At 41.8% G+C, this 20,670-nt stretch overlaps 1 protein-coding gene across 1 annotated transcript; it reads left to right on the top strand.

Annotated features, from left to right (window-relative positions):
- The first annotated feature begins 965 nt into the window (after positions 1-965).
- On the top strand, positions 966-18,095 carry LOC137841839 (myosin-1B-like). Its single transcript, XM_068655236.1, has 40 exons — positions 966-1,021; positions 1,222-1,265; positions 2,177-2,429; positions 2,519-2,662; positions 2,755-2,911; positions 3,470-3,497; positions 3,588-3,699; positions 3,779-3,871; positions 4,002-4,065; positions 4,153-4,251; positions 4,357-4,460; positions 4,555-4,693; positions 6,225-6,343; positions 6,448-6,597; positions 6,860-7,030; positions 7,280-7,586; positions 7,938-8,011; positions 8,739-8,826; positions 8,922-9,039; positions 9,733-9,856; positions 9,942-10,078; positions 10,181-10,436; positions 11,393-11,635; positions 11,726-11,902; positions 11,982-12,127; positions 12,209-12,299; positions 12,387-12,776; positions 12,897-13,023; positions 13,447-13,565; positions 13,882-14,078; positions 14,524-14,707; positions 14,794-14,959; positions 15,127-15,251; positions 15,458-15,766; positions 15,865-16,068; positions 16,335-16,460; positions 16,568-16,738; positions 16,825-16,929; positions 17,203-17,298; positions 17,823-18,095. The coding sequence occupies exons 3-40, from the start codon at positions 2,226-2,228 to the stop codon at positions 17,973-17,975; spliced, it is 5,817 nt and encodes a 1,938-aa protein (XP_068511337.1). The 5' UTR covers positions 966-1,021; positions 1,222-1,265; positions 2,177-2,225; the 3' UTR covers positions 17,976-18,095.
- Positions 18,096-20,670: the final 2,575 nt, after the last annotated feature.

Genomic DNA, 20,670 nt, shown 5'->3' with positions numbered 1-20,670 from the left:
CATAAAAGAATACTTTATCTCAGATGTTTTAGTTGTACATGCAGTATTGGAAACATATGGAAGTTCTTTAAAGCAGTGAGTTGAGAAGGCTAGTGATCCTCTGTGACCCCTCTACAGCTCCCAGATATCTGAAGGAGAGTGTGAGCCTTCAGAATACGGTACAGAATCATAGCAGCTCGTCCTTGCTCCATGCAAGGTCTTCAAATGGGAGATGTTACCTAACTCTTTGCAAAGGAAATGACAGATCTGTAGGTTGCAGAAGGTATACACAGAAACCTCAAACTTTTATTATATATAACAGCTACACTATTCTACTTGTGTCTCCTTCCCTTAATCCCTTCCCATATACATTTGTTCTTTCTATTGCCTATCTGTAGCACCAGAGAATATGGATACATGGTACATAAAAGGTCAAACAAATTTCAAAAAGCCATGTAAGTGGTTTTTCATTATTTAATGCATCTCTTCCCAACTTTACCCAATTTTCCCCTTCACTGAGAACTATCGTGCTTATTCTAATAGCTATTTGAACAACAAAAGTTATTCGTGGATGGATAAACAAGGTACCTTTCTTAAGACACAGTGCACTGTCACTGATTTGCAGAAATATCTCAGAATAGAAACTCTCCAAAGCTCTTTGCAATATCTATCCATCTCACTACAGATGAGTTGTGAGGAACACAAATCTTGTATATCAAATTCAGGAGTCAGGAGAACAGAAGCCAATAATTCCAAGTCTCATTGTCCTGCTCTATTTGCTGGACAGCATTTCCTCCTTTCAGATTCCTAGTCCAAATATTTATAGGAGATTTATTCACATAGCAAGTAAGACTTCAGATATTTCTAAATATATCCATGATGAGCATGAATGGGAATTATGTACTCAGTCAAGTTTGCCAAACAGTGCTTTGCCAAAAATTTTTATACCTAAGAAAGAGGAGAAGGGAGTTGTATGTACAGATCAGAACCTATAAAAGCACTGGTAGGACAAGTCTTTCCTGTCTTCACAGAAATCTTCCAGGTAAGAATATGGTTGTCTGAGTGCTGGCAAAATCCCATTGAATTCCTGCTGCCTGTGGATCTGCTTTCCTCGAAGGACTCTTTGTAACAATTGAGACTTTTTTTTTTCTGCTTTCAAGCCACTTGCATATTTTCACCCTGTGGTTTATCCTTGACATTCTGTGCAATAATAATAAGGAACTTGTCTTTTCTGTTCTTCAGTATTCACCAGCCTCCACCCTGCAAGCCAGCTGGTATTAAAAAAGGTAAGACTCTAATTTACCTATTCCATAGGAATAGACCCTCCAAGATGGGTTTTATGCAGCTGTATGTGCACTTCCTATAATCCCATACAACTGTGTATATTAATGCTGTGCATTCCTACTTGGGTTGTGCAAAACAAATACATATAAAACAGCAAATTTGCTTTCATAAGACTGCTTCACACATTTGTTCGATACCTGCTGAGAAATAAATATACTCTTTCTACACAGAAAATTTAATAGGAATTTGAGTGTAAATAGCAATTAATGAAAAAGAAGATGAATTAACTGAGCTGATACAGTTAAGACTTTGTCAAATCCCTCTCAGTGTTTTTTAATGAGAAGTTTTCTTATTTTGGTACAGCTCACCCTTAACAGATCAGCTTGAGCTGGAGAAGACGGAACCACTGGAGACGTTAAAACTCCAATTTATAGCTCAGGAGAATGCGTTGCTAAAGAACAGAAAATTCACACTTCTGCTTCTCCTTAATACAGATTGTTTTACTATGCTGCTCCACTTCTATAGTCAATATACATTACATAGTTTAAAATATGGAAGAAATACAGGATATACTTGTGCCTTCATAATTTTAGTAAGATGACTTTCATTGGAATACCTTTGTTACTAGATATAGAGTATGTTTACTATGACAATCAATCCTTTTTTTTTTCACAGTACGAAACAGAAATACTGGTAAAGAATCTAAATCTAAAGAACAGAAAATATAAACTTAATAAGGGAATGAAAGTAAAAATGGTCTAACTCAAAGACCTCTGTCATGCTTAAGATCTAAATAAATGAAAGGATATCTAGGGGAAAACAGATTATACAGAGAGAGAAATCTTAACAATAGTCAGAGTGGAACACTACAAAGTCATGTGTGGGGTACAAAGGCATTTCTTCCTTCTTTCAGAGTTGAGTACGTTTGTTCCACTTAGCCCCTTACTGAATAAATTGCAGCCATGTCATCAGACTCTGAGATGGCCATATTTGGGGAGGCAGCCCCCTACCTCCGAAAGTCAGAAAAAGAGAGAATCGAGGCCCAGAACAAGCCCTTTGATGCCAAGACATCAGTCTTTGTGGTGCATGCTAAAGAATCCTATGTGAAAAGCACAATCCAGAGCAAAGAAGCAGGAAAGGTCACTGTCAAGACTGAAGCAGGAGAAGTGAGTAAAAAAATTAAGGCTTAAGAATACAATTTAATCTTACACTAGACTCTTAGATGACAAATATGGTTCTTTCTTTTCTTTGGCAGACTCTGACAGTGAAGGATGACCAAATCTTCTCCATGAACCCTCCCAAGTATGATAAAATTGAGGACATGGCCATGATGACCCACCTCCATGAACCCGCTGTGCTGTACAACCTCAAAGAGCGTTATGCAGCCTGGATGATCTACGTAAGTACCAGCAGCTCTCTTCCTTTGGGTAGCTGGAAGGCCTGCTGTTCCAGGCTGAGCAGAAACCAACGTGCTGTCTCCCTTCCTTACAGACCTACTCGGGCCTCTTCTGTGTCACTGTCAACCCCTACAAGTGGCTGCCAGTGTACAACCCGGAGGTGGTGTTGGCCTACCGAGGCAAAAAGCGCCAGGAGGCCCCTCCACACATCTTCTCCATCTCTGACAACGCCTATCAGTTCATGCTGACTGGTGAGTGCTTGATCTCATTCAAAGCAATCTAAACCAAAAAGCCTCATGGCTCGTACTGGAGCATGTAACAAGACAGCTTCAAACACCATGGAGCTGTGTGACAGAAATTGACAATTGCAAGCCAAACTGTACCAGAAGCATGCATAGATTCAGCACTGTGTATTATTGTACCAAATTCCACACTCTCCCATCGCAGAAAGAAACACTGGACTCACAGTTTGCTACTTTTTTACATTGATAGAATAGAAAATTATTATTCCATACAGTCCTTTATCTAATCATGGGTAGGCAGTTTGATTCGATTCCTTGATGAGAACTGTGTGAAGGGCAAGTGCATACACAGCTTGCCTGAGGACCGCGTGCCTCTGGCAGTTGCGTGGGTCCAGCAGAGCTTATACTTACTACTGAGGAGTGTAGAAGGAAATCCAGTACTGTCTTCTAGGAGTCAGTGCTTAGACTTTCCAAAGAAGCCCCAGCTTACATTTACAGATTTACTTTTCAGTCAGCTCAGTGCTATTCAGAACAATGACGAAAACTTTCATTCTGCCTTTTTTGCAGACCGTGAGAATCAGTCAATCCTGATCACGTAAGTACACTCACTCCCTACTCGAGTCCCTGAGGGGCTGCCCCATGCCCAGGAACCACACACTCTCTGGGTCCATGTTTGATTTGACAGCGGAGAATCCGGTGCAGGGAAGACTGTGAACACAAAGCGTGTCATCCAGTACTTTGCAACAATTGCAGCTAGTGGGGATAAGAAGAAGGAGGAGCAGTCTGGCAAGATGCAGGTGGGCTCCTAGAAGTAGGACCCTGCAAGTGTCTGATTGATTTCTGAGCTATAACATGACAATGAGGTTTCTATTTTAGGGGACACTTGAGGATCAAATCATCAGTGCCAATCCCCTGTTGGAGGCTTTTGGTAATGCCAAGACTGTGAGGAATGACAACTCCTCACGCTTTGTAAGTTGCCGCTTGGCATAAGAAAAAAATGACTTTTTTCTTATCAACACAATGCAGTCAGAGTTGGTGAGGGGGATCTAGATTTTTTTTTTTTAATTTTTATTTATTTATTTATTTATTTATTTTTCAGGGTAAATTTATCAGGATCCATTTTGGTGCCACGGGAAAACTGGCTTCTGCTGATATTGAAACATGTAAGACCAGGCCTCCAGGCCTGATCACATTCCTTCTGACTTTGGTGCACAGTTCCTGTGCTAACTCTCTCCTACCGTCCTTCCCAGATCTGCTGGAGAAGTCCAGGGTCACTTTCCAGCTCAAGGCTGAAAGAAGCTACCACATATTTTATCAGATCATGTCCAACAAGAAGCCAGAGCTAATTGGTAGGAAATACCAGTAACTTCTCCAGATACAGTTCACTGAGCAACATTTTTCATTCCTTTCCATGCCTATTGTCTTTGGATCTGTATATGTTTTGTCCTTCTCAGAGATGCTACTGATCACCACCAACCCATATGACTACCAGTACGTGAGTCAAGGGGAGATCACAGTTGCCAGCATTAATGACCAGGAAGAGCTGATGGCCACAGATGTAAGCAATGCACAGAAAGTTTCTTAGGTGGACTCTGATCTATAAACAGGCATGGTCTTTGCTTTTAAGTATTCTTTAATTTTTCCTTCTTTAGAGCGCCATTGACATCCTGGGCTTCACTCCTGATGAAAAAACAGCCATTTACAAGTTGACGGGGGCTGTCATGCACTATGGGAACCTGAAGTTTAAGCAGAAGCAGCGTGAAGAGCAGGCAGAGCCAGACGGCACCGAAGGTATTATTACTACAATAAATACTGAAACACTCACTGCTACAGGCAGGGTTCAGGGTCCATGATTCAGGGTCGTGATTCATGTCATGAATCCATGATTCAGGGTCAGAATCATGGACTCCATCTGCATTTTTTCCCCCGATGCTAGTACTGCAGCACATTAGTGTGTCCTAACAAGAGGTCTTCCCTGGAAGAGCACAGCTGAGTGAAAGATGCAGGTTACTTTGGACTATGCAAAGTATAAGGATCAGTAAATCCCAAACCGCACTTCCATCTGCTGACCAAGTAGTAGTCAGGCAGAAGGAAGTCGGGCTTTGCTGCTCTACTGAATGGCAGCTTCCCAGGTCTGGCACATAACCATTTGGAGCCGTGGATGCAACACCGATTCTACTGAAATCAGTTTTGTTTCCAAGTCTCAGGTCAACGTAAAGTTTGGCCATTACTCTGAACCTGTGAACAAATTTCTCAGTGTGGCAAAATCATCTATTATTGTGCCAGTTCTGTTTGCCCTTAAACTTGGGAGAAGACTGTGGCAGTTTATCTTCTCTGCCCTCCGCTTACTTCATTTAGTGTGCATTTTTTCCCACTTTGCATTCTTTTGAAGACCCCGAGGAAAACAAGCAATTTATTCTGGTATTACACTATCTTTACTCATTGGATTTTCTTTTCTGTTTCTAACCTCAATATCTATTGATGCAATTTAAGGATGTTTGGTCATTTCAAATATTAATGCAGCAATCTGCTGTTTTCTTTCCTATGTTTTCACATGATATATATAGGCATTCTTGGGCAAAGCGTTTTGCATACCATGCCTGTTAACAGGGTCCGCATCTGAATTCATTGTTACAAGTAATAGTAGAAAGTAAAATGACAAACTTTTTGAATTCTGCTTGAGCTTGCACTTCTAAAAACTGGTATTCATTTCAGGTGTAGGTTCTTTAAGGCATAATTGACACTTAAGCATGGTCATCTCTTGAGTATTATGTTTTTAAGGTTACTTCATCAGCAGTCACTGAAAGAGATTGCACTGTCTGGTTCTGAGAACATCTGTGATTGTCTACAACTTCACTATCATCCCAGACTTAGTTTTCCCTTTTGTCTTTTAAAACATTTCTTGAGTTTTGTCTACCTAAATGCCTCTAAGTTAAATTTTCAGTCAATAAAATTCAAAATAAGCCAATGGTGAAGAAAATACACCCAACACAAATGCTCCCCAGCTTCTGGGGAATGTTGCTTATGATGAAATAAAAATATGTTACATTTTTATCTTAATTGGCCTTCTTATCTTGACTACAATTGCCTTTCGTTACTAGTTGTTTTGTTGTTGTTGTTGTTTTAAATGCAAAACAACAACAAACACAGTACCGTCTCCTATCAAGAGACATATCAATATCTCCTATCAAATCAAAAGAAAGTTCTATATCTGTATGTATGTGTCTTAAAGTACTTATGATTTCTGCAGAAGGCATTCTGAATTTCTGCAAGATATACCTGCTGGTAAGCTAATACATGCTGCTGCCATGTGTTTGTATAGTTGCTGACAAGGCTGCCTACCTGATGGGTCTGAACTCAGCAGACCTGCTCAAGGCCCTGTGCTACCCCCGAGTCAAAGTTGGGAATGAGTATGTAACCAAAGGTCAAACTGTGCAGCAGGTAAGAAAAATTTGGTGTCTGGCAAGAATTGTTTTGATAACAAAAACACTGGACTTCCATTTTTGCTCCACATGATAACTGCATACTTTCTGGTTTTGATTTAGGTATACAATTCAGTAGGTGCTTTGGCAAAGGCTGTTTTTGAGAAGATGTTCTTATGGATGGTTGTTCGCATCAATCAACAGCTGGATACGAAGCAACCCAGACAGTACTTTATTGGTGTCCTGGACATTGCTGGCTTTGAGATATTTGATGTAAGAGCAATGTTTTATTAACGTAATTTTAGAAGTAACTCTGCTGAAGAATTTAAGAAATGTTGCCTTTCTTTTTACAAAAATGTGTTTGATACTTTCAGATTACATCTAAAGCACCATGATTGCTACAAGCTTTTCATTGAGAATAGCTTTGTGTTGCACATATGCCAATTGAAAATCATAAAGACAGAAAATTTGCTTTAAAAGTTCATTATCCTTACCTTTCTGATTTTACCTTAATAACAATCTCTGTATTCTGCAGTTCAACAGCCTGGAGCAGCTGTGCATCAATTTCACCAATGAGAAACTGCAGCAGTTCTTCAACCATCACATGTTTGTGCTGGAGCAGGAGGAGTACAAGAAGGAAGGAATTGACTGGGAGTTCATTGATTTTGGGATGGACCTGGCTGCCTGCATTGAACTCATTGAGAAGGTATCTTTGTAACCACAAGGCCTAATGTTTTCAGAAATGCATCAATTTCTTACATATACAAATTTAAATTGAAAGGGTAAATGTGATATTGTAAATACACAGTTTTATATTCTTCCATAGCTTGCTCTGCTGTGCAGAAGAATTCCACTTTAAAAGTTCATGGGAGTTTTAATATCCTCCCACTTGGGAAAATACTTCTTTATCTGTGATTCTTTCTGCCTTTTCATGTCTTCTTTCTGCATCTTCCAGCCCATGGGCATCTTTTCCATCCTGGAAGAGGAGTGCATGTTCCCCAAGGCAACTGACACCTCTTTCAAAAACAAGCTCTATGACCAGCATCTGGGCAAGTCCAACAACTTCCAGAAGCCCAAGCCTGGCAAAGGCAAGGCCGAGGCCCACTTTTCACTTGTGCACTATGCTGGCACAGTGGACTACAACATCTCTGGCTGGCTTGACAAGAACAAGGATCCCCTGAATGAAACTGTTGTTGGGCTGTACCAGAAATCGTCCTTGAAGACACTGGCCTTACTCTTTGCCTCTGCTGGTGGAGAAGCAGGTTAGGTTTTTTTTATTTGTTTTTTAATGACTCTTCCAGAAAAATAAATGTGAGTAAAATGCACTCCAGGAACTGCATTTTGTGCAGAGTCTTTCATGGCTTTGATTTATTAAGAAAGGAAAAGATCAAACATATTTCAGGCCTCCACTCTGCCATGTTAATCCTGCAGACTCCAGTGATCACCTTATTTTGATTCTCTACTCCTTTAGACTGAATGTTGTCTTATTTCCCACTGCATATTAGTTTCCTTTTTAGCATGTTTGATACTTATGACCAACATTCTTGCAGTCTCATAGAGAAGAATTCTACAACTCAAAGTTGTAATACCATCTTTTTTTTGCTATTCTTCAGAGAGTGGTGGTGGTGGCAAGAAGGGAGGCAAGAAGAAGGGTTCTTCTTTCCAGACTGTATCAGCTCTTTTCAGAGTAAGTACATGTACAGAAGTAATTGTCTCTCTTTATTTTTTTCTCCTTTTTCCTTTTCTTCCTTGAAGATTCTGACACCTCACAATAAATCCAACCAGGCCATTTTACTGTACCTGTTAACGTTTTTCTTTGTGTCAAAAACATCTTCTAAGTTATTCATAAAAAAGCTAGCATCAAATCAGCTTAGGCCAGGGGGAAGATACACGTCTATTTTGTCTTTGAATGTTGGAAAAAGTACTTAGGTCAGGCTACGGTTTCATTTACTTGTTAGTATATCAGTTAGTAGGACCAAGATCCTCCCCCTCTCCTCTGTCCTGGGAGGACAATGGTGGAAGTATTTGCTTCCCTGAGGCACCTATAATCTGGATCTGCACATAAATTTGTATATGAATATATATATGGAAACAAGGCAACAGGGAAATGCCAAGTCCAGCTTCCACTCCACCAATGCACAGAGCATAAAGCACTCTTGTTTTAGCACTAGCTACTATGGTATCCTGAACAGTTTTTCACACTGTGTGGAAGAGGTGTATCTCTGAACAGCTTTTCCACTACTCCAAACCAGAACCTCAAGACTAAAATGTACAAAAAAAAAACAACACAAGTTAGCATGGCTCTATGTGCAAATAATAGATCCATTCTTCCTTTCCAACAATAATCATATCTGACAGTAATAACTGAAGAGGTAACATTTGTTAATAAAAAACATTTGCTCATGATTCTACAGGAGAATCTAAACAAGCTGATGACCAATCTACGGAGCACTCACCCCCATTTTGTGCGCTGTATCATCCCCAATGAAACAAAAACACCTGGTAAGAACCTCAAGTAGAGAGAAATCTGATTGTGATGCAACCATTACACTCTATGCTTTATAATGAAATATCAAATAATTGTCTCAATTACTTAGGTGCCATGGAACATGAACTGGTGCTGCACCAGCTGCGCTGTAATGGTGTTCTGGAAGGGATCAGAATTTGCAGAAAGGGATTCCCCAGCAGAATCCTCTATGCAGACTTCAAACAGAGGTCAGATTCCTTTCTTCTCTCTCCGCTTTGTCTTTACTGCATAAGCTGCATATCTTAACTATTTTAACATGGTTATTATTAACATGGTTATTTTTGAATTTCATAACTATCTAAAACTGAAAGAAAGGCAAAGTTCCTGGAATATATAGACAAAAACATGTATGGCAAGGGAGAAAATGTTGAGAAATGAAGGGCTCCTCAGGTGTCCTTACTGATTTTTGCTCCTAACACAACCAAGCTTTGCTAAAGTTTCTGATTATGGAAGCGAGATAGAGGTACACAAACCTGTGCTTGCAAGATTTGAAAATGAAGATTGATATGTAGATACAACAAATTCTCATACAAAAATTACAAACTTAGGAGCGTATCAGCTCCTAGTTTCAGTGGAAGATGATTTATTCTTACACACATGGTAGCAATGTTCCTGTCTAGAAATTTTCTATTCAATAACAACAGCACAGTTTAAGGAAAAAAAAAATAGCTAGCAATCAGCATCCAATTTTCAACCAATAACTGTAAATTTTTCCTTAATTTTGTCCTCGTATTATTGACTTGATTACAAATGTCATCTCTAAACAAGGTATGTAATACCAACTTTCACAGCCTCCTTCTGCTGCACAAAATTAATTTAAATAAACAGTCTAACCTTATGACTTGAGATTGCGTTAATTCATATTTCCTTTCATTCAATAGGTACAAGGTGCTTAATGCCAGCGCTATCCCAGAGGGACAGTTCATTGATAGCAAAAAGGCTTCTGAGAAGCTTCTGGGGTCAATTGATGTGGATCACACCCAGTACAAATTTGGTCACACCAAGGTACAAACTTTTCCTGACTCAATCACTACGTGCCTGCGCCTAGTTCTACCTGGCAGTGATGTGTTGCAACATTCCCTTTCTCAAGGTGTTCTTCAAAGCTGGGCTGCTAGGGCTCCTGGAGGAAATGAGGGATGAGAAGCTGGCACAGCTCATCACTCGCACACAGGCCAGGTGCAGGGGCTTCCTGATGAGAGTGGAGTACCAGAGAATGGTGGAGAGGAGGTAGACATTGCTCATCTTCAGTTAGAGTCATTTTCCTCTGGAGGAAAGCGTCACCATTCATCACACTGAAAATAATCAATGTATAATTTCATTATGCTTCAGGGAGTCCATCTTCTGCATCCAGTACAACGTTCGTGCATTCATGAATGTCAAGCACTGGCCCTGGATGAAGCTGTTCTTTAAGATCAAGCCCTTGCTGAAGAGTGCAGAATCTGAGAAGGAGATGGCCAACATGAAGGGGGAGTTTGAGAAAACCAAGGAAGAGCTTGCAAAATCTGAGGCAAAGAGGAAGGAGCTGGAGGAGAAAATGGTGTCTCTGCTTCAGGAGAAAAATGATCTGCAGCTACAAGTACAAGCAGTGAGTATTATTAATGTATTTCTTCCAGGGGAAAATAAACAAGGTCTGTGCTATTGCATGGTACAGAACTCTCAAACTGCACACAAAACTGCTTTACAAACTATTGTACCTTGTATCACTAAAGGTAAAATTGAGACCCCTCAATGTCACCATTGTAATGTTGGTGTTCCAGCTTGGGAAGATTTTCTAAGTCTCAGAACCCACCGGTATGTGACTCCATGTAAGCTCGCTGTATGTGGCACAAGTGTAGTCACAAGAGATTTGGTATACAGAGTTTATGGAGTCAAGATAGGGACCCAGCTGACTACACATTCTGTCTTTAAACAGTTACCTAAACAAAAGGGTCTTGTGACATTTCTTATCATATATGGTATCTCACCTGTACTCCTGCAGCTACTACTGCAGGAAGACAAAAAAAAACTCTAAAACCAAACACAACTGCCAACCCTATGTAGATGTAAAATGCCCTTTGGAACATCAAAAGTTTTGGGAATATTTTGCTCAAAATGCCTGTGTCTACTTTACAGCTTTGAAATACTGTCAAATAGACACTACCAATTGCAATTAGATTATGTACTGACTTAACAAATTCAAAATTAGTTATGCCAAGAAAAGCTCTTACAGAGAAAAAAACAAAAAGATCTGTGTACAATTCTCTTATTAAAAAAAAAAAAAAAAAAAAAAAAAAAAAAAGAAATTTTATATATTATATACCTTAATTATAAATAAAGCAAGATAACACCTGATTAGAGCACTTAAAAGATGAGGGGAAGAAAAAAAAAAAAAAGATTCAGAACAGGTAGAGCAAAAATAATTTCCCACAAGATAAAATCATAATTCCGTATCTTTTTATTTGTTTGTTTGTTTTTCCTGTATGAAGTAACCTTTTTTTATTCCAAGTTTCCTAAACTTGACACTAGCAAACATGACTATCTTTCTCCCCATCTCCCCATCAGGAAGCTGATGCCTTAGCTGATGCTGAAGAAAGATGTGATCAGCTCATCAAAACTAAAATCCAGCTGGAAGCCAAAATTAAGGAGGTGACAGAACGGGCCGAGGATGAGGAAGAAATTAATGCTGAGCTGACTGCCAAGAAGAGGAAACTGGAGGATGAATGTTCAGAGCTGAAGAAAGACATTGATGACCTGGAGCTAACCTTGGCCAAGGTTGAAAAGGAAAAACATGCCACCGAAAACAAGGTATGAGGCAGAAGACGTCAGTCATACTGTGCTATTATGGGAATCTTGTACCTACTTGCTTTAATTACACTTGCTCCCTTTTCATCAAAGGTGAAAAATCTCACAGAGGAGATGGCATCCCTGGATGAGACCATTGCCAAGCTGACAAAAGAGAAGAAAGCCCTCCAAGAGGCCCACCAGCAGACACTGGACGACCTGCAGGCTGAAGAGGACAAAGTCAATACATTGACCAAAGCAAAAACCAAGCTGGAGCAGCAAGTGGATGATGTAAGCACATGTGCCTCCAGCGAGACAGGACAGGTATGGAGTTCAACCTGCCTGGTATTAATGGTGTTGTTGTGTTTAGCTGGAAGGGTCCCTGGAGCAAGAGAAGAAACTGCGCATGGACCTTGAAAGGGCTAAGAGGAAACTTGAGGGAGATCTGAAGCTGTCCCAAGATAGCATAATGGATTTGGAAAATGATAAGCAACAGCTGGATGAGAAACTGAAGAAGTAAGTGTGGTTGTGGGACAAATAACATGGATTTACTATGTATTTTTATTCAGGTGTTAACGGTGTATGCTTTGTGCAAAGGAAAGACTTTGAAATCAGCCAGATCCAGAGCAAAATTGAGGATGAGCAAGCCCTGGGCATGCAATTACAGAAGAAGATCAAGGAGCTGCAGGCAAGCCTCTGGTCCTTCCCTTCAGCCCTTCAGAAGGACATCAGTACAAGTAGGGCATGGGTGTGAAGGGTCTTGCATTTTCCCCAGGCCCGTATCGAGGAACTGGAGGAGGAAATTGAGGCAGAGCGAACCTCTCGGGCAAAAGCAGAGAAGCACCGTGCTGACCTCTCCAGAGAGCTGGAGGAGATCAGCGAGCGACTGGAAGAAGCCGGAGGGGCTACGGCAGCTCAGATTGAGATGAACAAGAAGCGTGAGGCAGAATTTCAGAAGATGCGCCGTGACCTCGAAGAGGCCACGCTGCAGCACGAAGCCACAGCTGCTGCCCTGCGGAAGAAGCACGCAGACAGCACAGCTGAGCTTGGGGAGCAGATCGACAACCTGCAACGAGTCAAGCAGAAGCTGGAGAAGGAGAAGAGTGAGCTGAAGATGGAGATAGATGACTTGGCCAGTAACATGGAGTCTGTCTCCAAAGCCAAGGTACAGAAATACTTTATGGGATCTTTGCCCAATTGAAATTCTACAGAATTCACCTTCACCTATCAGTTTTATTGAGAGTTATAACTGCTTATTCCTTTCATTCTGTATGTTGACACATAGACAAATCTGGAGAAGATGTGCCGCACACTGGAAGACCAGCTGAGTGAGATTAAGACAAAAGAAGAGGAGCATGAACGCATGGTCAATGACCTCAATGCTCAAAGAGCTCGTCTGCAGACAGAATCAGGTGACTTCCTGAATAAGGGAATCAGAAGGGATTTCATCAATGTCTATAAATACCTGAATGGAGGACAAAGCCAGGCTCTTTTCTGTGGTGCCCAGTGTCAGGACAATACACAATGGGCAAAAAGTGGAATATAAGAGCTTTCATCTAAACATCAAAGAGCAGTTATTTACTGTGCTGGTGACAGAGCCGGCACAGTTCCAACAGAGAGGTTGTAGAGTCTCCTGCCTTGGAGACTTTAAAAGCTGTCTAGACGGGTCCTGGGCAACAGTTTATAGGTTTCCCTGTTATAGTGGGGGAGGGTGGAAGGTAGACCAGATGACCTCCAGAGGTTCCTTAAAACCTTAACGGTAATTAAAGCTCTAACTATGCAGAACACTGCCATCAATGAGAATGAAAGGCCTATGTATCTGCAAACTTTCCCAGGTGAATATTCGCGCCAGGTGGAGGAGAAAGATGCTCTGATTTCTCAGCTATCAAGAGGCAAGCAGGCATTCACCCAACAGATTGAGGAACTCAAGAGGCACTTAGAAGAAGAGATAAAGGTGAGTAGGCTTCCAAATTCTATCTTGTCCACTGGATTTTTCCTCACCAAAATGTGAATCAGACACATATGAGATTACAGAGACACCATGCTGAGAGGGAAAAAAACACAAACTCTTAGTTCATTCAGTGCAATTTACCTTTGCTCCCTGATACCTACCGTCTATCCATTAGATTTCCATTTTGCAGATTCCCAACTCTCCCGTCCTCATTCAATACGTTGCCATCATTCTTATGGGAGAATAATATTTCAGTCAGGACATTTACACATTTCCAAGGAGTTTTCTATTCCTTGACCCACTACTATTTTTCCCCCAGGCCAAGAACGCCTTGGCCCACGCCTTGCAGTCTGCTCGCCACGACTGTGACTTGCTCCGGGAACAATATGAGGAGGAGCAGGAAGCAAAGGGAGAGCTGCAGCGTGCCCTGTCCAAAGCCAACAGTGAAGTGTCCCAGTGGAGAACCAAATATGAGACAGACGCTATTCAGCGCACGGAGGAGCTGGAGGAGGCCAAGTGTGTGGGGAAAGTGGGGAAGGCTGAGAGAAAGTAACAATGGAAATTTCAGGAGACCACTATAATAGTGTCAGGAAGAATCCAATGCTGCACTTTGGGGTGGGGTGGCAGGAAGAGGGAAAATATAACCAAGAGAGAATATGCACTGAGCAAAGCAGAAGCACCAAAGCTCTTCAGACGCAGAATAGAAGAGTGACCAGTGCTAGAGTGAATACCAGAGTGAACAGCAGAGAGTGACTTGCTAGAGCCCAGCATTCAGACATGGAAATACTATGACTGTCTAGAAGAGATCTTAATCTCTGTGTAAACGGGGATCACACAGTGCAAAGTGGCCAAGTGTGCTCTGTGAGCACAAAGTGGCCAAGTGGCTGTATGTTTTGTTTGTTTGTTTGTTTTTTAATGAGAACTTGCTTTCTCACTGGCAACTGTGCTTACCACCTCCCAGGAAGAAACTGGCACAGCGCCTGCAGGATGCAGAGGAACACGTTGAAGCCGTCAACGCCAAATGTGCTTCCCTGGAAAAGACAAAGCAGAGGCTGCAGAATGAGGTGGAAGACCTGATGATTGACGTGGAGCGATCAAATGCTGCCTGCGCAGCTCTGGACAAGAAGCAGAAGAACTTTGACAAGGTATTCTGGCCTCTGGCCCTGTGCTTCCTGGGCAGGGCATCCCCTCACCATTGCCACATCCATACTCACGCCCTGTTGCTCCTCAGATCCTGGCAGAGTGGAAGCAGAAGTACGAGGAAACACAGGCTGAGCTGGAAGCTTCCCAGAAGGAGTCTCGCTCTCTCAGCACGGAGCTGTTTAAGATGAAGAATGCCTATGAGGAGTCCCTGGACCACCTGGAAACACTGAAGCGTGAGAACAAGAACTTGCAGCGTAAGTTGCTGGTCCTCTACTCCTGGCAGAGCTTTCTCACAACCGTGTCTGACTTTCCACATGTTTTTTTGCCTCCAGGTCTGCAAAGATGCCTGTTGCTTCGGTGTGGCAGGACACTTCCCCTTTTGCCCTGTGTATGAAAATGCTGTTCATCTTTGTTTCCACAGAGGAGATTTCTGACCTCACAGAGCAGATTGCGGAGGGAGGAAAGGCAATTCATGAGCTGGAGAAAGTCAAGAAGCAGATTGAGCAGGAGAAATCAGAACTTCAGGCTGCTCTGGAGGAAGCAGAGGTAGCTGGCATTATTTATTTCTGTCTTACAGGTCTTGGATCTCGATCTCATTATAAGCAGTGTGAAGTCATTCCAGATACAAGAGGATAAGAATGCTTCTATAAAACTGTAGAGATATCATCAGAAACATTGCACTTTGCTTTACTCAGAGCTTGAGGTTCAATATTTTTCACATAAGTATTTAATTTGCATTCATTCCTGTACAGGCCTCCCTGGAACATGAAGAAGGAAAGATCCTTCGCATCCAACTGGAGCTCAACCAGGTCAAGTCTGAGATTGACAGGAAGATAGCAGAGAAAGATGAGGAAATCGACCAGCTGAAGAGAAATCACCTCAGAATTGTGGAGTCCATGCAAAGCACCCTGGATGCTGAGATCAGGAGCAGGAACGAAGCCCTGCGCCTGAAGAAGAAGATGGAGGGAGACCTGAATGAAATGGAGATCCAGCTGAGCCATGCCAACCGCCAGGCTGCAGAGGCACAAAAGAACCTGAGAAACACACAGGGAGTGCTCAAGGTCTATCGAATTAAAGATGCTCATAGACAAGTCTTAGCTAAAATTTTCTGTTCCAGAGGACTCTGGTCTGCTTATAATTTCTTTCACTTGTACTGCAGGATACCCAGATACACTTGGATGATGCTCTCAGAACACAGGAGGACCTGAAGGAGCAGGTGGCCATGGTGGAGCGCAGAGCAAACCTCTTGCAGGCTGAGATTGAGGAGCTGCGGGCAGCCCTGGAGCAGACGGAGCGGTCACGGAAAGTGGCTGAACAGGAGCTTCTGGATGCAAGCGAGCGTGTGCAGCTCCTCCACACCCAGGCAAGTCCAAGAGTTGAATAAATGTATAAATTGAAAAAGGAATAAATTAAGCCTCTTTTAATTTTTTGAATAAGAATATTGCTTCATCAGTCTTTGATAACTACTATCAGCAATGGATACCCTTCATACAAACCAATAACAGAACTCTAAACAAAATAAGTGAAAATGTTATGTTTTTGTTTTTCTTTTTCTTTTGTTTCTGTTTTTTTTTTTTTTTTTTTTTCTTTCTAAAAATAATATATTTAAGCTGCTCTGTGAATTAACAGAACACCAGCCTGATCAACACCAAGAAGAAGCTGGAAACAGACATTGCCCAAATTCAGGGTGAAATGGAAGACACCATCCAGGAAGCCCGCAATGCTGAAGAGAAGGCCAAGAAGGCCATCACAGATGTGAGTTGGGGTCTCCTTTCACTGATGATGGTGGATTTATCCCCCCCCCCAAAAAAAAAAAAAAAATGTCTTCAGCTGCACAACGCCTTTGATTCTTTCTTCTCCAGGCGGCCATGATGGCAGAAGAGCTGAAGAAGGAGCAGGACACTAGTGCTCACCTGGAAAGAATGAAGAAGAACCTGGACCAGACAGTGAAGGACCTGCAGCACCGTCTGGATGAGGCAGAGCAGCTGGCCCTGAAAGGAGGCAAGAAGCAAATCCAGAAGCTGGAGGCCAGGGTGCGTGGGGCTGGTATTTGTGCACAAGTGAGCATGTCCCTTGGAGAGGTACCGGAGAAGCTCCAAAGACAGATTTTTCATTGCAGGTGCGGGAGCTGGAAGGGGAGGTTGATGCTGAGCAGAAGCGCAGCGCTGAAGCTGTGAAGGGTGTGCGCAAGTACGAGAGGAGGGTGAAGGAGCTGACCTACCAGGTAAGGGAGAAGAGGTGTTTTTTTTTGTGGTTACACACCCTTCTCTCTGGAGTTGAATATGTTAGCATAGTGCCTTCATGAGGGTTTTCTTTCCATCCTTCTCAGTTAGTCATTGACACAGTTAGCAAGTTTTTTAGCTCTGTATAACTGGACAGCAGTGCTCTGTAAGGCATGTAACTGTCTCTGTTTCATTTAGAAGAAACTTAGGGAGATAGGAAAAGAAGCGTTGCTATTATTTACCATTTTCTTGCCATTGTTTAACATTGTCTGTAGTCTGAGGAAGACCGAAAGAATGTTCTCAGGCTCCAGGACCTGGTGGACAAGCTGCAAATGAAAGTGAAATCCTACAAGAGGCAAGCCGAGGAGGCTGTAAGTATCATTCTGAAAAGGGCCAGACTTCCTTCTGGTGAATCTGGAACTCAGTTTTGGTGTTTCCTTCTGTCTAGGTTTTAAAATTTTGTACTTTTTTGATGTTTCTTCTCCCACAACCCCAACACAATTGTTTATGCAATCGTAAGAACATTTGGAAGTGACTACACGGCTTCTTCTCTAGTTTTGCTCTACACCTCAATTTCCCACTCTATCTCTTCACTTTTACCCAGGATATTTTTAGCAGCCGCCAAACTTTATCTCTGCCATCGACTCAGCTGGGACTGTGCTCTGTCTAAACTGGCTATGACCTTTTTCACAACCTAATGTCCTTTTCTCTTCTGGCACACACAACACCTTAAACAGCTTTTTTCCTTTTGTTTGGAAGCTGCCCTGCTTGCCCAGCATTTGAATTTTTGTCTGGCCAGTTCTAAGATATTAAATGCCTTAGAAAAACTTTCCCCATTGGGTATTCTGACAGCAGAAAAAGCCTGTTGTTTTCATGACTCTCTTTCCCTGCACAGGAGGAACTGTCCAATGTCAACCTCTCCAAATTCCGCAAGATCCAGCATGAGCTGGAGGAAGCTGAGGAGCGGGCTGACATTGCAGAGTCGCAGGTCAACAAGCTCCGAGCAAAGAGCCGGGAGTTTCATAAGAAGACAGAAGAGGAGGAATAAGTCTCATAAGGCTAAAAAGTGACCTGAGGCATGCATAAAATGTAAACTTCTGTGTTGCTTTTTTATATAATTATCATTTATATCTAGGTAATAAAGACAGTAGAAACCTTTGCATTTGAACAGTGATTAGCATGTTGTAATTATTTATTCCAGTATTCATTACTTTTAGAGTGCGTGTGTACTGCTTATGTTTACATTTAAGAGTATTTTAAACAAGAATACATTTTTACATTAACATTTTTTAAAATGCATGGGAAATAATGATGACTACCACAAAAGAATCGCCATTTCACAGATGTGGAGAGTAGAAACAATCTACAGTTTAAAGAACATGGAGAGAAAAAGAGCTGGGCTGCAGACTCCAAGGTGTAGGCAGAGCCTAGTGTTTTATGGACAAGAGAAACGTAATTGAACATATATTATGAAGACAGAAAAGGTGATGGAGTGTTTTTGTTTGGTTGGTTGGTTTGGTTTGTGGTTTTCTTTTTGTTTGTTTGGTTTTTGTTTTTTTTTGAGTTACAATTTAATATAAAAAATAATATCATAGATAAATAAGAAAAAGTCTATGTGAAAATCACTTTCAAGTAGAATGATTAGAGATTTTTGTAAAGTGTTAGTATGGTATTGGAAAGTTTGCTTACTCACTTACAAAACACTGGACTTGAATACAGATGGGTATTTCTATATTGGAAAAAAAAATCCTGCAGTTTCTCTTAAAAAACAGTTATCTAGTTTCTAGTCTGTGAAACAAAAGAAGACTGCAATCTACTCCTTATTTTGCTAACTAAGTATTAGAAGTAAGTGTCTGAGTGCAAGATAATCATCTCATATTAAGTGATGATGACTCATTCAATAAGATTAAGAGAAAGGATATACAGAATCTACTCCAAGTTTAATTTAAGGTTTTTACACAGTAAGGAAAATCCTTAACACAACCATTCATGGACTTAAACAAAAGTTTAGAATGCAAGAGGTATAGCAGCTATCAACAGTGGATGGAGATCTTTTATATCTGTTAATGTACATATATAAAAAGTGACTTCTATAGAAACCAAGCATCGTTTCATGGTGAATTGCATGTTCTGAATGAGAATGCCAAACAAGCCCACTATCTTCTTCCTGCCTATGCAACCAACTCTATGGCAGACAAATCTTCAGTCTGGGCAGTTTCTTAAAAAATTTAGTTCCCTTCCTCAAATGCCTAAAGCGAAGCTTTAGCACTGGATGGAAGAAGTCTGCACTCTTTTCCACAACCCACAAGCTAAGGCCAGTGCTGTGGCAGGTGTGCCATGCTGTAAGAAGAGTTAGCCTCCAGCAATTCTGAAGAAATATCACAGTGAGAAGGGGGTGATGCATGCCTCACCCTCATAACAAGAGGAAGAGGCTGTTACACTACGCCAAGATCCTCTGTGAACAAAATTAATCAACCTTTTACTCTGTCCATAGGTCCATTTCAAGCATCAGGACCAGTGGCTCTGTCTGTCCTACTCAGGCCCGCCAGCTAAGCCTCCTCCTTCCCCTCATCACTTAATAACCCTAAGTTCCCCTTCGTCTGTTCACGGACTATCTTGCCTGTTTATTGCCATTCTCAGCATGCTAGGCTTTTTCATTTTCCTAACAACAGTTTATTAGCCCAAAACCATGGTGCAATTAGATAAATATGATCTGATTGCTATCACAGACACTTGGTGGGGTGGATCATATAACTGGAACATTAGAATAGATGGCTATAGAGAGATATAGAGATAGACAGACAAGGAATAGAGGGGGTATTGCCCTCTACACTAGGGAAGAGATTGTCTGTGAAGAAATTGTGAAGAAATGTCTCTGAGAAACAACCACAGACAGGTTGAGAGTTTATGGGTGAGAGTTAAGGACCGCACCAATAAAGGACAGCTTGTGTTCAGGGTCTACTACAGGCCACCTGATCAAGGGCAGCCTGTAGATGAGGCATTCTTGCTTCAGCTACAAGAAGCATCACACTCACACGCTCTTATCCTGATAGGGGACTTCAACCACCTGGATGTCTACTGAGGAAACTACACAGCAGGTTGTGAGCAATCCAGAAGATTCCTAGAGTACACTGAGGATAACTTCCAGGTCCAGGTACTAGACAAACCAACCAGAGCAGAAGCTTTACTTTACCTGGTGCTCACCAACATGGAAGAGCTCATTAAAGAGGTCAAGATTGGAAGCAGTCTGAGCTGCAGTGACCACACTCTGGTTGAGTTTGCGATCTTGAGGAATACAGACCTGGCAAAGAGCAAAGTCAGGGCCCTGAACTTCCGAAGAAGAAAGTTCAAGCTATTTAAAGACCTAGTAGCTGAGATCCCCTGGAACACTGTCCTTAGGGACAAAGGAGCTGAGCAGAGCTGGAGACTCTTTAAGCATGTTTTCCTTAGAGTACAAGAATGCTCCATCCCTCTACATAAAAAAGCAGGCAAGGAGGACAGACAACCAGGATGGCTGAGCAAGAACCTGCTGGTCAAACTGAGGTGCAAGAAAGAAATGTACAGGCAGTGGAAGCAGGGACATGTGGCCTGGGAAGATTACAGGGATGTGGTCCAGATGTACAGGGATGGGATAAGAAAAGCCAAGGCACAGACGGAACAGAGCTTGGCAAGGGATGCAAAGAATAACAGGAAGGGATTCTAGGTACATTGCTCAGAAAAAGAAAGGCCAACGAGAGTGTACC

The sequence above is a fragment of the Anas acuta genome, chromosome 18 (assembly GCF_963932015.1).
Source record: "Anas acuta chromosome 18, bAnaAcu1.1, whole genome shotgun sequence".
Lineage (NCBI taxonomy): Eukaryota > Metazoa > Chordata > Aves > Anseriformes > Anatidae > Anas > Anas acuta.
Note: the sequence above shows the minus strand (reverse complement) of the source record. Positions and strands in the feature narration are given on the sequence as shown.

Coding starts and splice junctions, on each gene's coding strand:
- LOC137841839 (XM_068655236.1), top strand. CDS start 2,226: ATGTCATCAGACTCTGAGATGGCCATATTTGGGGAGGCAGCCCCCTAC. Junction 4,461..4,554: donor AAGAGCTGATGGCCACAGAT/GTAAGCAATGCA, acceptor TTCCTTCTTTAG/AGCGCCATTGACATCCTGGG. Junction 12,128..12,208: donor CTGGATGAGAAACTGAAGAA/GTAAGTGTGGTT, acceptor CTTTGTGCAAAG/GAAAGACTTTGAAATCAGCC.